Source organism: Leptopilina heterotoma, unplaced genomic scaffold (genome assembly GCF_015476425.1).
Source record: "Leptopilina heterotoma isolate Lh14 unplaced genomic scaffold, ASM1547642v1 Lhet_180, whole genome shotgun sequence".
Classification (NCBI taxonomy): domain Eukaryota; kingdom Metazoa; phylum Arthropoda; class Insecta; order Hymenoptera; family Figitidae; genus Leptopilina; species Leptopilina heterotoma.
The window spans coordinates 1,283,534-1,302,781 of NW_025110897.1; the positions used below are offsets into that span (position 1 = coordinate 1,283,534).

General features: G+C 29.2%; 1 protein-coding gene across 11 annotated transcripts in view; it reads left to right on the plus strand.

Annotated features, from left to right (window-relative positions):
* The window catches only part of LOC122500030, a 212,524-nt gene that overhangs the window by 63,700 nt on the left and 129,576 nt on the right, over positions 1-19,248 (plus strand). For 8 of the 11 annotated variants that reach the window (XM_043608711.1, XM_043608717.1, XM_043608719.1 and 5 more), the window contains exons 2-7: positions 6,992-7,177; positions 14,537-14,563; positions 14,779-14,796; positions 14,934-14,957; positions 15,092-15,118; positions 15,284-15,301. In XM_043608711.1, the coding sequence (XP_043464646.1) occupies positions 7,075-7,177; positions 14,537-14,563; positions 14,779-14,796; positions 14,934-14,957; positions 15,092-15,118; positions 15,284-15,301 (217 nt within the window). In that variant the 5' untranslated portion in view covers positions 6,992-7,074. The remainder of the gene's footprint in view (positions 1-6,991; positions 7,178-14,536; positions 14,564-14,778; positions 14,797-14,933; positions 14,958-15,091; positions 15,119-15,283; positions 15,302-19,248) is intronic. The other 3 variants (XM_043608712.1, XM_043608713.1, XM_043608714.1) reach the window with 3 other exon arrangements.

Sequence of the window (19,248 nt, forward strand, 5' to 3'; positions counted from 1 at the left end):
TGTCCCCGAATCGTCCGCGGACAAAAAAAGACGTCTTTAAGACGTCTTTTAGACGTCCCTGTGCCCACTGGGATATATATATATATACAAAATACTTTGAAAAAAATATAAAAGAATCAATTGAAACTTAACTTTAACTAAACATTACAAACGAAACGCATTTCATTAACTCTCTAAGAAGAATACTCAAACTATTGTGCATTAAGTTAGCATCAATATATATAAAGAAATAAAGAAAACTCAATTTTGATTCAACTATTCTTCAACTTAAATTGAAAACATCGAAATTCTCAGCATTATTTGAAAATATTTTAACGAATTATATCTTTTGCTTTCAGAAAACGTTATGATATTTGCCAGAGAAGTGCGAGTCTACATTGAAAGTACCCCCACTATGCTTCTTCTCCTCTCCTCCATTCGTTCCCCCACAACCGGTTTGACAAACACTCTGTCACAAAAGACCTAATGAAGTAGAGGAGAAGAAGCATAGTGGGGGTACTTTCAATGTAGACTCGCACTTCTGTGGCAAATATCATAACGTTTTCTGAAAGCAAAAGATATAATTCGTTAAAATATTTTCAAATAATGCTGAGAATTTCGATGTTTTCAATTTAAGTTGAAGAATAGTTGAATCAAAATTGAGTTTTCTTTATTTCTTTATATATTGTGACGTATGATTTTAAACTATTTTAATTTAGTATAAAAGTTCTGCTTACGTCAGGCAAAATCTGACGCTTTCAACAAAAATAATAATATGAAATTTAAGTTAATAAATTTCGCCGTCAGGCGCCAATTAATTTTAAAGCTCAATTAATAAACTACTCGACTCTTAAACAACAACCCGACAAACAACAACACCTCTGAGACGCTCTCAATCGTCAGAGGAAATTCTGCCTGAACAAGTTAGCAAGCAGAAATGCCAACGACGAGACACGACTGGCACAACACTGGCTCGATACTGACTGACCCAAAGACGCTTCTCGATCTCTCTCTTCCTGGCTTCTCGGCAGCTGTTTTCCTCGGGGATAAATTAGGGAATAATCCAAAAGAAAACAACTACACTTCAATTCACACTCTTTATTAATTCTATTCTCGACACGGCACTCAAAATTTGACAAAACTATTACGCGCTTTTTCTCTACAAGTCTCTCTTAACACACTTTCTACATATCTCATCGAACAACTATCTACACACGTCGTAGATCAACTCTCCTACAAATCTCGTAGGTCACTGATGCCAAAATGTCGGCAAAAACTAATGACACCTGTTTCACGCTTTTCCTACACGTGCTCGGCTTCTTCAACTCTTCTTCTCTCTCGTTCCAACTGGCTCTACTCGCTCTATCTCTTTCTCACAGACAGCGGCTCTGCCCTCTAGTACTTTCTCCCCTACTAACTAGCCGCGCGACACACATTCACCACTGATAGTGGGTCACACGGCAGTTCCGACTTTCTAAATTACCATACCAATTAACGATCACGGTTCAGGGATAATTCCGACAGATGACATGACGATTCAGAATTTCGACAAAATAAAGAACGACAATTCACATCGTCACAATATATTGATGCTAACTTAATGCACAATAGTTTGAGTATTCTTCTTAGAGAGTTAATGAAATGCGTTTCGTTTGTAATGTTTAGTTAAAGTTAAGTTTCAATTGATTCTTTTATATTTTTTTCAAAGTATTTTGTATATATATATATATATATACGTCATTATTTAGAGTAACGTACTATTTAATACGTTTTTATTGCTTTTGTATATAATTATTTATGTCTATTGTGTTCATTGTAAACAAAATTTTTTTGTTTTCATTATTTTTAGATAGTTATAGGTTTTCTTTTTTTTCTGTCTTTATTTAGAGTAACGCACTATTTAACGCGTTTTAATGTTTTTTTTATATAATTATTTATGTTCATGGTGTTTGTAAAATTATTTTTTTTTATCAGTTTTAGTTTTAAATAGTTATAGGTTTTCTTTTTTTGTGTTTACTTATAGTAACGTACTATTTAAGGCGTTTTTATTGTTTTCGTATAATAGTATTTGTACTTTTTTTGTTTGTCAGCTATTTTTTTTAATTTGTCTTTCTATTAAAACATTTTCAACATAAATTAATTTATCTTATTTTTTACTAATTTATAAATTGTAAAAATGGCGTTTAGACAACGCTTTTCATGTTACGCATGTAACAGACAGTTCCAGGGACAACAGATGAGGTTAATGAACGGCGAAGAAAATATTATAAGGCGTCAGATAGCTTTAACGAGACGTGATAACCTTAATTTTCCGCCACTTCCTATTAATGACAATACAAAACTCTGTTTTAATTGTTATATGTCTATTTCAAACGAAATAGAACTAATTCATCAGGATCCAAGCTGTATGAGATTAAATGTAGTCAATCAGACTAGAAGTAGTTCTTGCATTATTTGCAATGCTGAAAATAACATACAAAGACTCTCAGTTGATTGCAGGGTAAATGTTTTTGTAATTAAAAACATTTATATGCCTGATAATGTAAGATCTTGTGCACATCATTTGGATGAGAATGGTTTTTTCTTAAACGAATTATTAGCAGCGTTGAGATATATAAATAGACCTTACATTTTGAAAGGTCGCGTACTAGAAACCTTCTTACAAGGATTAAGAGTGGCTGCTGATATGAAAAAAGATAGATTTTCAAGCGAAAATAATTTTTCTGATGAAGAATTTGAATGTATCGCACCAATTACAAAAGAACAATTTAACAACCTCTATAATCAGTGCGATCCAGTTATGAAATATGGTCACCAGAGACAAATATAAAAAAAAAATTATTGACATTTTTTTGTAAGATAAGACAAGGTTTGACAGATGATTTTTTAAAAATCGTATTTGATTATAAAAGTAGGCAATCTGTAAGTTTAGTTGTAGAATGTGTAAGAATGTCTTTAATGCAAGGTTTCGTTCCTCGAAACATAGGACTTGGATCCATAAATAGAGAAGACTTTATTGAAGCACATGTTCCGGAATTTCCTCAACATTTATATAATCCTCAACCAGAAGCACGTAAAGCTATTGTCGCTATTGACGCGACATATGCTTATATACAAAAAAGTTCAAACTTTCGTGTGCTTCGAGAATCTTTTTCTATGCACAAAAGTCGACATCTCGTAAAACCAACAATGGTTGTTGGTCTTGACGGTTATATTTTAACCATTTTAGGACCACATTTTACAGATTCCAAAAACAATGATGCACGAATTTTAGAATCAGATTTAGAAAAAGATTTTGATTCTTTAAGAGACTGGTTTGAAGATGGTGACATTGTTTTAGTTGATCGAGGATATCGAGATGCAGTCCCACTTTTGGAACGTTTGGGTATAAATGTTAAGATGCCATCGTTCCTTAGACGAGGAGAAAGACAACTGACAACCGAAGATGCAAATCAAAGTCGCATTTTAACCAAAAACAGATGGATCGTTGAAGCGAGAAACGGACATATCCAGTCAATTTTTAAATTCCTTTCGAAACGAATAGATTTCCATCACCTGAGAAACTTAAATAGCTTCTATTTAATTGCTGGTGCTATTATAAACAGTTACCATCCGACCATCCAAATGGAAAACGCAAACGCTGATCTTGCAAGAGAAATTCTGCAAAGATCACAAGTCCCAAATGCGGTGCAGAATAGAGTGGAAGTCGATAGCCTACGTATTAGAAACGGACAGTAGCGGAAACTCCATCAGAGAGATGTAGTAGATTTCCCAGTTCTGAGTATGGAATTTATTAAACATCTAATGATTGGTAGCTATCAAGTCAGTTTGGCACCAGCATATATTCAAGATAAAGTTCAAAGAGACAACGAATATGAATTTCAATTAGATCACCATTTTAACAATCACGGTTTCATAAGAATTCGAATGTACTCAAGATTCAGAAATTGCACAAAACACCATGTATTCGTTGAGTATGAAGTTCAAGAGCTTGACGACGAACCTGTTAAACAACCAATCACCGGCTACTACTGCACATGTCAAACTGGTGCAAGAACAGTTGGATCTTGCAGTCATGTCGCAAGTATCATGTGGTTTCTTGGATTCGCCAGACACCAAGAAAATGTTAAATACCCGACTGAATCATTATTAAACGCTATATTAGATGCAGGAAATAGAAGACTTCCTGGACAACAGGAAATTGAGGGAGAGGAAGAGTAAAAAAGGAGATAGTATAATATTGACATTACTGCATTGCAAAAAAATTGCAAAAAAATCTCACAAGCAATAATATCAGTTAGATTAAAAATGAATCGTTTTTAAAATGAAAAGAATGTTTTATGATATAAAATTCGATAAGGTCTTAGGTTCACAACACAAAAATAGTGTGCCTTATGCAGTTAATAGTTGTTTTATGGATATTTCTTGCAGCCATAAAACCTGTGGATCAACTACAAAAGTATTTATTTCAATTATAAAGCTTGTTCAAGTCCCAGGTTCACAAAGAATACAAATGGGTTGCCTTATGCAGCTAATAGTTGTGTTATGAAATTTTTTTACAACCATACAAACTGAGGATCAACTAGAAATGTATTTATATAGCTTGTTAAGGTCTTCGGTTTACAAAGAATAAAAATAGTTTGCCTTATGCAGTTAATACTTGTCTTATGGTTTTTTTTTGCAACCATACAAACTGTGAATCAACTAGAAATGTATTTATATATCTTGTTAAGCTCTTAGGTTTACAAAGAATAAAAAAAGTTTGCCTTATGCAGTTAATAGTTGTCTTATGGATTTTTTTTTGCAACCATACAAACTGTGGATCGAATAGAAATGTATTTATATAGCTTGTTAAGGTCTTAGGTTCACAATGAATACAAATAGTTTGCCTTATGCAGTTAATAGTTGTCTTATGGATTTTTTTTGCAACCATACAAACTGTGAATCAACTAGATATGTATTAATATAGCTTGTTAAGGTCTTAGGTTCACAAAGAATACAAATGGTTTGCCTTATGCAGTTAATAGTTGTTTTATGGATTTATCTTGCAACCATACGAACTGTGGATGAATTAGAATTGTATTTATTTCAATTATAAAGCTTGTTAAGGTCTTAGGTTCACAAAGAAGACAAATGGTTTGCCTTATGCAGTTATTAGTTGCTTATGGATTATTTTTCAATCATACAATCTATGGATCAACGAGAAATGTATTTATTTCAATTATAAAGCTTGTTAAGCTCTCAGGTTCACAAAGAAGACAAATGGTTTGCCTTGTGCAGTTATTAGTTGCTTATGGATTTTTTTTCAATCATACAATCTATGAATCAATTAGAATTGTATTTATTTCAATTATAAAGCTTGTTAAGGTCTTAGGTTCACAAAGAATACAAATGGTTTGCTTTATGCAGTTAATAGTTGTTTTATGGATTTTTCTTGCAGCCATATAAACTGTGGATCAAATAGAAATGTATTTATTTCAATTATATAGCTTGTTAAGGTCTTAGGTTCACAAAGAATACAAATGGTTTGCCTTATGCAGTTAATAGTTGTTTTATGGATTTTTCTTGCAACCATACAATCTGTGTATACATTCCACATGTATTTAGTTTAATTGTAAGGCGCGTTAAGTACTTAGGTTCACTGAAAATAGTAATAGTTTGCCTTTTTAATTAATGGTGGTTTTATGGTATTTTTTGCAACCATCCAAACTGTGGATACACTCCACATGTATTTAATTCAATTATAAAGCTTGTTAAGTTGTTAGGTTCATTATGAATAAGAATGGTTTTTCTTTCGTAATTAATGGTTGTTTTATGGTATTTTTTTTGCTATCATAAAAACTTTGGATCAAATAGAAATGTATTTAAATTCAAGTATAATGCTTGTTATATTCGTGTGTTCACTAAAAATAAGAACCATTTTCCTTTATAATGTAATGGTGGTTTCATGTTTTATGGTATCAACCATAAATGGCTTAAATATACTCTGTGTGTCCTATTTTAACTCCAAGTCTAATAAAATATTTTGTAGAGTTTATGGACATCATTTTTTTTTGCCGTGTAATAGTTCTTTGTTGTTTATCTGCTACCATAATTACCATATTGATTATGGTCTTACTTTTATTCAGTATGTATTTTTAGATTATGATACAAAAATTCGAAAAACCATTTGAGGATCAATTTTTAAAAGAATTTATTTTATTTTTACGCACAAAATAACAAAAAAATCATAACACATTTTTTCATCATTTTTGAACTTTTGATGTATGGTAGTTCAAAAACTGGTCATTTTTTTTAGTTTTACCATATACATTTTTTGTTCAGAACATCTCAAACTACAAATCTGCTAAGTTACAAAAAAATCTGCTGAGAGCCAAATTCAATGTAAAAGGTTTTACTAAAGAATGAAAAAAAATTGTTTTGGCCAAATTTAAAATGTGAACTGAAATCTTACGTGGAATTGCCTATATATATCGTTGTTAAAATACGCTGTTTATACACTCCTTTATCCGCTTCTTATTGGTTTACAAACCTATTTTTTTTGCACTTATTGTGGACTCAGGAATACTGTATCTTCCAACAACTTCTGCATTTTTCCTTGTTTAATTTTGTTTTTTTATTTTCGTTACATTCCATTTTTTTATTAGAATTTAAAGACATAAATATAAACAAACATTAACACGATTTTTCTGAAGATAGAGGTAAGAGATTTTTCAAAAAATAATAAGTGTACTTTTTTATTATTAACAGCGAAACGTGTATGTTACAGTAAATATATCAAATATCAACGTTTTTTAAAACTTCTCACGACACTATGATATTGTCGATACGATATTGAAACATTCCGAAACTCACCTTCCGGATTTCAAATTCCAGATTTCACATTCTGGATTCCACATTCCGGAGTGATATGTGGAATCCAGACATTTTAATTAGATAATGTACAATAGTTTGTGTTTGTTAAATCCAACTTTAACAATTAGGAATACAGCAAACATAATTTATGTTTTAGAGATTGAATATACAATTAATTGCAACGATTTCATAAGAATACCACGTCGCTGCTGTCTTAATTGTATACAAACATTTACAAAAATGATTGTATATAATTCTCCGCACAACTACTTCGTTATTTTCTTCATTTTAACAATATGGATGGATACTGTCGTAATTAGTATGGATGGAGTGACAGATAGGGGTAAGTTAATTTTAAAAATTTCACACGAGATTCCTCGAATAATTTCAACTTTGACTTTCTTCTACCATTGATTTTCTTTTTGAGAATGTTAAAGTACAGTTTCAGGATTATTTTATAAAAAAAATTGAAATCAAAGAGTGGGCTCTTTTTTTGCTCAAACACGCGGAAATATTTTTTCTACTCAGTGAACGTTCCTTTTAATATAAACCCGAAATATTCTATCCCCTGAAGATGTGGAGTAATTTCTGAAACTCCTTTTTCCGAATGTTTAAACAATTTTTTCAATGATTATTTTTAAAAATTGTGCAAAATTCTGAGATGAGCACTTGCCAGGGTACCTTCCTCTAGTATTTTAAAAATATTTCGACCCAAACTGCCTTTTTCTTTTTAAGCAAGAAGTACATAATTATGAAACTATATTTTCTCCCATACTCCGCTAAATTATAATTTATTTTATTCAATATGTTCCGGATCAGTCCCCTAAAATACCCAAGAAGAAAATCAGAGGCAAAAGAACCTTTAAAATTACTTAAAAAACATGTACGGAAAAATTTCACTTGATTATTTTTAGTGCACTGAAAAAAATTCTTAGTAAATTTTACTACTTTTTAACTAGACATTTCTTAGTTCAATAAGTCCCCAAAGATATTTTTAAATTTAAATTAATTAGTGGATATGTAGTTGAATGAAGTAGTAATACAATTGCATTAATTAATTTTTTTAGTTAAATAGGAACCAATGACAGATTGGCAGTAAAATTAACTGCTTATTTGTAGTTAAACTTACTAAGATAACTCAGTAGTAAAGACAACTGCTTAAAATAGTAAAATAAAATTATTTATTATAAATATTATTGAGTTCCATTTTTTTATATTTTCCCCTACTTACTTTTGTTTATATATACCTTACATATTTAATTTCTATATACCTAATAGAGAAAAATCTCTAAACGCCGGGAATCAAACGCTCGACCCTAACATTCGTAAACCGATAACTTAACCATTTAACCACGCTCGCCCGCTACGATGACTTGCTTAATACTTGAGGACATTCCTGCCACAGTTCAACTGATAACTGTAGTTAATATTACTTCTTAAAATAATTGCATTAATACCTTTTTTACAGTTGGTACTCTTTTAAAACTCTTTAACAAAAATTATATCGAAAATTATTCAACTGATAGAAGAAGTGAAATCTACTCCAAAATTTCACTTCACTCTACATTTAAACTGTCATTGGAGCCTATCGAACTACTTTAAGTCGTAGAATCTACTACTTTCTATAGTTATTTCTGTAATATACCTGCAGTTACAAATTTAACTACAAATTTACTTTAATTGAATTAATCAATTTTAACTATATAAAATAGTTAAAATAAGTATGCAAAGATAGTTAGACTAACTGAAAAAGTAGTTCCTTTTATTTCTTTTTACTCTACTAAGGGGATGTACAACCTGATGCTTTAATGCCTTCCTTCTGGCTTTGACGGTGTTTTAAAAAGTCGTCACATATCTATCCAAATGTTGGGTCATTCCAGTGAAAACCGTCTAGAGCTGGTTGCTCGATGATTTTAAAAAATGATGTGATTAATATATAATATTCTTCAATAAAATTGGATTATATTTTAGTGGTTTATAGCCCCAAATATATTTTACATTCTTTTAAATATTTTTTTTAAATGTCTAACTGGTTATACAGTCTAACATAACCCATTTTGCGAAAACTCAGTGTAAATCATTAAAAATAGATTAAAAATACAGATTTTTATTTTAAATAAATATATTTTTGCTAAATTCATTTAACTAAACGAAAATTATTTAAAAATAACTCACCAGAACAGATAAATCAGAATTTTTTTATACTTGCACAGTATAATAAACATGAATTTCTTTTTCTTATAACTTCTGTGGAGAAAAAGGAATTTTCACGAAACTTTTTCAAATTGATTTATTTTAAAATTATAAATTTATTTAAATTAAAATTTTTTTGGGACCTGTACTCATTAATTATTTAATAAATATGAAAAGTTATATAAATTTAACCTGATTTTCATTGAATTTTTATTTTCATGACTGGACTGAAGTTCATCACCTTGTCGTTCGTTTAAAGAAAACAAACTTCAGTCTAGTCATGAAAATAAAAATTTCATCAAAATAAGGTTAAATTTATAAAAATTTTCATATTTATTAAATAATTAATGAGTACAGGTCTAAAAAAAATTCCAATTTAAATAAATTTATAATTTTAAAATAAATCAATTTAAAAAAGTTTCGTGAAAATTCCTTTTTCTCCACAGAAGATATAAGAGAAAGAAATTCATGTTTATTATACTGTGCAAGTACAAAAAAATTCTGATTTATCTGTTCTGGTGAGTTATTTTCAAATAATTTTCGTTTATTTAAATGAATTTAGCAAAAATATATTTATTCAAAATAAAAATCAGTATTTTTAATCTATTTTTAATAATTTATACTGAGTTTTCGCAAAATGGGTTATGTTAGACTGCATAACCAGTTAGACATTTAAAAAAATATTTAAAAGAATGTAAAATATATTTGGGGCTATAAACCACTAAAATATAATCCAATTTTATTGAAGAATATTATATATTAATCACATCATTTTTAAAATCATCGAGCAACCAGCTCTAGACGGTTTTCATTGGAATGACCCATTGTTAGTTTTTTTTGTTGGTTACATGGTTTGTTGGATAGCAGGTAGCCAAAACACGAGACACTAAAAGTTCTTGGCGGAAAACTTCAAATTAATCCCTTAATATAAATATGCCATTGACGATATAAGTTGAAATACTTGAAAGTAAAATGTGATCATATAAATAAACTGTTGAAATCAAGAAAGCATCGATATCCTTCTTCTTTTTCATTCCTTATGTCCTTTTAAAGAGTGTGATCGATGTTGTAGGGTTATGCTATATCTGGATAAATAGGAAAAGGCAAAAGTCAGAGAGAAAACTTACAATGATAGGAAAAGCAATAAGTTCATTTTCGCACCAAAATCAAACAACAATCAAAACAAAAAGAATCAAAATGAAAAGCAAACATGCATAAACATCTTTTTACCATTATCGATTAATTAAAAAATCAAAAACAAATTAAATTTTCTCTCTTTCTCTTCAATCCATTAATTCTAATTTCTTTTAATAGAAGAATTGGTACAATTCTCCGCTTCAACCCTCCAGTTGTTCACCAAAGTATAATACAAATTGGAACACCATCGTTCCTTCCAATTTCAAGAGAAAAAGACAATTTAGCCAGGCTATCAGCCTCTGAATTACCAAGAATTCCCGAATGAGAAGGAACCCATAGGAAACTTATATCCTTACCTATACGTGAAAGGAAAATAACCTGCTTAATTATACGAACAACCATAGGGTGATAATTTCTAGACCAAAAGATATCCTGAAGATTTTGCAAAGCCGAACGAGAATCACTGATAATAACTATGTTAGAAAAATTGGATGAGGTAACATATTTCAAAGCTTATATAATGGCCAAAAATTCGGAGGAAATAATTGATAGCAATCCATTAAGTTTAACTCCAAGTCTAAAATTTTGTGAAGGAACATAAAATGCTGAGCCAGAAGATTTGTATTCTGATAAAAGGAGCAAGGAAAGACAACTTCTCAAAATTAAAGCAATTATATTTTCTGATTTTCGAGGATTCGAGTAATAATTGCAATTTAGGAATTAAGGGATTACCAGTCCAAGAATAACACCTGAGTAAAAATCTATCGCATAGCATTGATCTTCTTAGATATAGAGGAGACTCATCACATTCGGATAGGAGAATACTTATGGGAGTGGAAGCCATACATCCCAGGACGACTCTTAGAGCTGAATATTGAACTCAATCCAAAAGTTTAAGATGAGATGGACATGCACTCAAAAACAAAGAAGCACCCTACTCCAATTGATGTCAATTGCTAACGCCAGCGTACTCTCCTTCCTGACAAAGCCCTGATTAATGTCTGTAACCACTGCAGAAACACAATCAAGAACAGATTTTCCTTTTACGAAAACCATATTGAGATGAAGGAATCTAATTTCCTGATTCCGCAAGATACTCAAGGCGACGTTGAATAAGCTTTTCAAATAATTTACAAAAAGTAAAATCCCTTATCCCCTGGTTTCGGAATAAAAAGAACCTTGGTATCTCTCCAGCTCTTAGGGAAAGTCGATTTAGAAAACATTAGGTTAAATAACTTATGAATAAATTCCAATGCACGTTCTGGTAAATTCCTGATTATTTCATATGTAAATCCGTCAAGTCCAGAAGCAGAATTTTTTTTACAGGTCAATAACGCTGACATGAATTCCCTCTCAGAAAAAAGTAAATTGAAGGTAACAGGATTCTCATTGTCTTGATCCAAAATTAAAGGACAGTCAACTGGACCAACATTCCAGTGAATAATATGATTTCGAAGAGCCCGCAAGGTGTCAGAATCCGGATCATTTGAAACATTGGTTCTCTTAGAAGAATTCCTACTTTGAAATGATCTAACTGCTTTCCAAGTCAAGTCAGGACCAGAAGGAGAAGGACAAATTACAAATATTACTACAAAATTCAATAAATGAGTCCTTCTTCTTCTTCCTCAGAAACCATTTGATCTCATTATCCACATCCTTAAAATTGTTCCTAGATTCCAAACTCTGATTATTAAGCCATGACTTCCTTGTATCTCTTCTTCGAATGATTGCCCTCTCACACTCAGAGTCCCACCATAATGGTTCCGATTTTCATCAATCATAAAATAAAGACATGTAAGTGAAAAAACAAAAGGCTATGAAAAGAATGAAAACTAATAAATATTTATATATATATACCTTATTGCATTAGACACAGAATATCAGAACTCAGTCTCAAAGGTAGCTTTTTTTAAAACATAATAGAAAAAGATCAAAATAAATAAGAAACCTTTCTTCCAAAATCAAAATTTAATGTAGCAAATAAAACAAGTTGTTCATTTCATGACCATTTAGCTTCCTCAATATATCAATCGATTCGTTTTCTTGTCAGAAATGTAATTTTGAGAATAATTAATGAAAATATTAACAAATAAAAAAATTATTTCAAAAAATACAAAAAAAAATTTTTCTGAATTTTAAAAAAATTGTATAAAAAAAAATTTTGTAGAAATTTTTGAAAATCCTTGTGTCAGATTTTAGGTATTCGTCGGCTTAGTGGAAAACTGTACCATTTCAGGTATTCGTTATAAACTGTACCATTTCGGTAAATTGTTTTAAAACATACCATTTCGAGAAAAAAAGTTTTTTGATTTTTTTCCAAGTTTGTCAACACTGCTGCTAGACATAAAATAAGGTTATGCTTTTTTAAAAAACGGTATCTTAAATATACTCTTGTTCATCTTTTCAATGTATTAATTCAAAATTTCTAATAATTTAAATTAATTGCTTGTTAATCATTAGAAATTCTTTAGTGCAACGCTTTTATAGATCTTCATCGAAATGGTATGTTTTATAACAAACTTTTGAAATGGTATAGTTTATAACGAATACCTGAAATAGTACAGTTTTCCACTAAGCCGACGTATTAATGACTGCAATAAACCTGCAAAATTTCAGGACAATCCATCAAAATTTGTCTGAGATAATTTGTACACAATTTTTGTGACACACACATACATACACACATACATCTAGACATTTGCTCATAATTGAATATACATATGTTCTAGATAAAAATGAGTCCATATAACCTTCTTTTGAAAAATTGAAAATCGTCACCAATCCAAAGCTTACTCATGAGGAAGCAAAAGGAAGAAAAACAAGAGAAAGAAGGAGAAAAATATAAAAAGACAATTCTCGGGAAAGAGAAAGAGAAAAATAAAGACAAATGTAAACAATATTCAATTACAAATTTATAAATCAGACGAAAATGAAATTATAAAGAAGATATTGGAATTAATTAAATTGTGAAATAATATGATAAGCAAAGGATAGATATAGCAAATCTTCAAATGAATCCAAGCGTGTAGATAGAATCAAAACATCATCTGACCTTCAAAGTCGGAGGTTATGGTAATGATCATTGGAAACATTCCTTGGAAAATAAAATTTTGTAAATTAATATAGATTGTAGCAATTTCTTTTCCTTCCAAAATGAGTAGAGTCCATTAGAAATATCACTAATTCTCTTCTTCCTTTCCCTTCTAATAGATCCTCAAATAACGATTTGAGATTTCATTTCATGTATATATGAAAATGTAAAAAGCCGGTAGAGTATAGATGGAAGTAGGTTTGAAATTTGTATAATTTCAAACAACAACAAAAAAAACACTTTAAGCACAAAAACAAGGCAAAATACAACAATTCAACAATGATCAAATTAATTTAAAGATCAAAGTTATAAAACAAATTTATTATAATAATTACTAAACGCGAGAAAATATTCTCGCACACTTAAAGTATAAGAAAAGACAAGAACGTCTTACCTCTACAACGTATAACACAGAAGTCCAATGTTGTTAGTTCATGACTTATAAACGAACTTATATGTCACTAACTAACAACATTTTGATAGATATGTTACGACTTTTTAAAACGCCGTCAAAACCGGAAGGAAGGCATTAAACCATCAGGGTGTAGTTGAAAATATCTCATGAATTGTTTTCAGTGTGAATTTAGTTCTATAAAACTCAGATAAAAATACAGCACAATGATTTTTAAGAATTATACATTGGCGGACTTGATTTGAAAAATATATATATACATATACTTGTGTTAAGTTTCCAAACATTTTTATCTTTTGCAAACAATATTATTGCACTCACAATACGTACAACAATCTTAAATTATAATTACGTTCATAAATTATGTCATGGTTTATCAATATGCCACACCATGGAATTATATATTCGACTTAAAATGTCTCTCATAGTGTTGATTTAAGATTTTACCACCTTTAATAATTTAAAAAAAATAATCTTTGAAATTGACTGAAAAGTGTGGGCTGAAAATTGATTTGCACGAACTCTTGGGGGTCCCTAATTTTGCGGCTGCAGTTGACTTGAAATAGGAGTCCTCAAATTTGCCAGGACATTCGGCCACGGAAAAGGAAAACTGCAGAAAATCTGCTCCCGACTACAACCGATTTATTGACTATCGTGTCATGAATGTACATACATTTGAATAGTCATCACAATTGCACAAAAACAGCCACGTCGTCAAACCTCCCGCTTGATATTTTTCTATCGCAGAGAAAAACACCAGTCTGTAACGTCCAACAGAGGTCACCCATCCACACAATTAATAATGTTATTTTCTATAACATTATTAATACAATACAAAACAATATATTATCTAATTTAACTTGTTACAGACGTTCCTTCTGGGTCTAACATAAAAAGCAAGTCCCAATATTTATTACTCTTCATGTTATAAACTTTTTTTGAAAATATTTCACATATTTAAATCATTTTCATCATTCCCCTCATAGCATAGCACCAGGATATTCTGAATATTCGGGTGTTGTGAGGGTCCACTTATAAAACATACTATTTATCTTCTTTTCCGGTCACAGTTTTAAATAAACCTGGACATAATTCTTGAATATTGTTGCAGGAGAGAATTCAGCAGAAGGTGAGAATTCTTTATGTAAACTAATGTTACATCCTAAAGGAGAAAACAGTAGTAGTATAATTGTAGTTTAGTTATCACGGTCTATATATGTTACATATCAGAATAATGACAATGTTTTAATTTGTAAACTCTTACAGATGTCATTCATGTGATTGATGACGGTATACACAATTAATAATATTTTTTCTATAACATTATTAAACCTCTTTTACATAAATATAGATTTTTGATAGACATTTTACAAACAATGTAGTATAACACAAAACAATATAATATCTAATTTATCTTGTTATAGACGTTCCTTCCGGATCTAACATAAAAAGCAAGTCCCAATATTAATTACTCTTTATATGTTATAAAATTTGTTTAAAAATATTTCACATATTTAAATCATTCTCATTACTCCACTTGTAAAACATAATACATATCATCTTTCACGATCACGCTGTTAAATTACCTGAGACATAATACTTGAATATTTTTTCAGGAGAGAATGCAGAAGAAGGTGAGTATTCATTATGTAAACTAACTTAGGGGGCACACTTATTCAAAAGACGTCCAAAGGATGTCTTTTTGCGGACGTCTTTTGGACTTGTACAAAAGACGTCTTTAAGACCTCTTAAAGACGTCCTATAAATGTTCTATGTCTTGACCATTAGATATCTTAAAGACGTCTTTTTCATTTAACTTTTGAAAATAGAAAAATTTTCATAAATATATAGGAAATATTATTTTCTAAGTTCAACTTGGAGTTAATTTGAGAAACTTAAAAAAATAGTTGACATTAAATATAAAATTTATCGCCGCCAGTCTGGCATAAAATTTTAAAAAACAAATTTTTTCAAAACACACTTTTTAAATGCATATTGATGCATTTACTAAATCCTCTAAATACAACCCAAAAAAGTAATCTCCTGTTTTGAGAAAACATCCTCTTCTAGTATCCATCCAATTTTTCCTCTTAAAACAAAAGTATACCATTGAGAAATACGTCTAAGAAGTTAGACATCGAATAAACGTCGTTAGAATTTTCATTTGTCAATGGGATTCCATTTGAATGTAGTATAATTTTAGTCTTTGGAGGTTGATAATAATAATTTTAAATAAATTAAAAAAACTGTTTTTTCTTAAATGAATTTTTAATTAAAATTTTATCTTCAACTTGCTTCCAAATTTACAATTTTGTATATTTTTATTATTTTTCAATAAAATTTGGTATGGGCACACTTTATATTATTCTTTTCGAGGATATACGTTTTAAAAATTTACACTACCGTCGGAAATTGTCGGTCTGATCGACCGAGGAGGAGAAAAAAAGACAGCTCCACTAAAATCGTAATAACTTTGACAAAAATGAAGATAGAGACTTGAATTTTGCAGATTTGGAAAGCTTATAAAATTTTGAATAAGATAAGATTTGGTTAATTTTTTTTAAGGTTTAAAACTTGTTATATTATTCAATTATTTGAAGTACAAAATTCTCCAAATTTTCAATTATCGTTCGATATGTTTAGTCCGTTGCCTGATTTACAAAAATAATAGGAAAAATTTGGAACTTATACCATTTTGTTCGAAAAATTGTCACCTTTAATTTGAGCCTAAGAAAATTAAAAAATATTAATCCGTCTCCGAGATATGATTAAAAATGTCCGCGTATGTTTTTCTCGTCATTGAACCATCGATCGCCGCCGATCCCGTCTGTGGCTTTCTCTCCTTCGTCTTCCCAGGGCGCAATAGGCGTCTCCCAAAGTGGGTGGTTACTTGTAGCCCCTTATACATTCTTTTTTCCCTAAATTATAGTTATGGTCTGAATTTTTTTCAACTATTAGTCAGACATTAATTAATATTATTATTATTAAAACAAATGTATAAACAAATTATTGTTGTTAATAATTGTTTTTCTATATTTTAGAATTAACCTTGAATAGTGCAGTTTTTTCGTCATTTTCACAATTTACAATGCTAAAAATATTTTAAAAATAAAATTTATTTTATTTCAAAATTTTTTGTAAAAAAAATAAAGTTAATATTAAAATCTATAAAAAGCACTGGAAAAAAATACACTTAATTCAAGTGGAAAAATGAGACTAAACGATTTTGCTTAATCAAAGTCAGTTTATAAGTTAATTACCAAAATATATAAAAAATATCTACATTTCAGATTTGAAAATATTATTGGTTTGAATAAATATGTTTTATAAATAAATTTATATTTTAATTAAATATTAATTTAAACAATGTTTGTTAAATTCAAAAAATTTGTTTTCTTATTAGTGTATATTAAATTAAAACTAGAAAAATTATTATTAAAATTTGGATTTTTAGTTTTTTGTAACTTTTCAGTTCTTTTAATAAATATTTTTAATTTATAAATGTTTGATTATTTTTTTACATGTATATCCTTTTGTCATTTAAATTGCTATATTTTTTATAAACTTTTGTAGATTATTATTTAAATAATTTACTGTTAATTATTTAATTTAATAAAAATTATTTTCCTAATTTTCGAAATTTTTTAGCAATGAATTTAGTTAAAATAACATTCATTTTTTTTTTAAGGTAATTAAAAACATTGATTTGTTTAAATAGTAAGTAGAACCTTAATATATTTTATAATATGATAGTTTTTAAAACTTCTTTAAAATAATTTTAATAATAACTATTCTAGTTTTAATTTAATATACACAAGTAAGAAAACATATTTTTTGAATTTAACAAACTTTGTTTAACCCTCAAACCGCACACTGCCGAATCCATCCTTAAACCGCACACTGGGTGTGCGACACCCGGGGACTTTTAAGTTTGTTCTCCAAGCTGGAATAGGATATTATCTTTTGGAAAAATTATCTTATATAGCTCAGTACATCTATTTTAAAGGAAAATAGGTTTCATAATGATTTATTTAATTTTAATAATTGAAAAAGAGTTTTTTAAAACTACTGAAATTACCTTAAACCAAAAACTGGGTGTCAAACAAGCAGAAATTTTTCGCCGACAACTTCATAAAGTTATCAAATACACAAAGACACTTGGGAGACTAATGTCCCTAACGATACATAAACTTAAGTACTAAATGTATCGTCCAATAACGACACATGTTAAATTTTTACGAATTTAACCGAAATATTAGAGTAAAAAGCTAGAATATGGGTGTCGCACACCCAGGGTGCGGTTTAAGGGTTAAATTAATATTTAATTAAAATATAAATTTATTTATGAAACATATTTATTTAAACCAATAATATTTTCAAATCTGAAATGTAGATATTTTTTATATATTTTGGTAATTAACTTATAAACTGACTTTAATTAAGCAAAATCGTTTAGTCTCATTTTTCCACTTGAATTAAGTGTATTTTTTTCCAGTGCTTTTTATAGATTTTAATATTAACTTTATTTTTTTTACAAAAAATTTTGAAATAAAATAAATTTTATTTTTAAAATATTTTTAGCATTGTAAATTGTGAAAATGACGAAAAAACTGCACTATTCAAGGTTAATTCTAAAATATAGAAAAACAATTATTAACAACAATAATTTGTTTATACATTTGTTTTAATAATAATAATATTAATTAATGTCTGACTAATAGTTGAAAAAAATTCAGACCATAACTATAATTTAGGGAAAAAAGAATGTATAAGGGGCTACAAGTAACCACCCACTTTGGGAGACGCCTATTGCGCCCTGGGAAGACGAAGGAGAGAAAGCCACAGACGGGATCGGCGGCGATCGATGGTTCAATGACGAGAAAAACATACGCGGACATTTTTAATCATATCTCGGAGACGGATTAATATTTTTTAATTTTCTTAGGCTCAAATTAAAGGTGACAATTTTTCGAACAAAATGGTATAAGTTCCAAATTTTTCCTATTATTTTTGTAAATCAGGCAACGGACTAAACATATCGAACGATAATTGAAAATTTGGAGATTTTTGAACTACAAATAATTAAATAATATAACAAGTTTTAAACCTTTAAGGCCAGGTTACTCTGAAAAACGTGATTTTTTTCAATACATTTTATTTATAATACAAAAAATGTTAAGTAAAAAATTTTTTTACATATGATAGTACATACATGAAATTACTTAAAAAAATTTTTTTTTTTAAAATGGCGGTCTTGAAAATGGCTGCTGAAAGTTATCTACATTCGTAGATGGATGACACTCTCATTTCAAAACTATTGCACTTATCGATATGAACCAAACGGCATTTTACTCTTTAGATGTCTGGCTATGGCCTCAAGCAGAATTAAAAATTTTCAATGAGAAAGAACAAAATGGCTGACTTTTGAATTTTTTCAACCTTTTTTTAAAACTTTTAATTGTTTATAACTTTTTAAAATAATAATGAATATTTCTGGTTCTGCTTGAGGCCATAGCCAGACATCTAAAGAGTAAAATGCCGTTTGGTTCATATCGATAAGTGCAATAGTTTTGAAATGAGA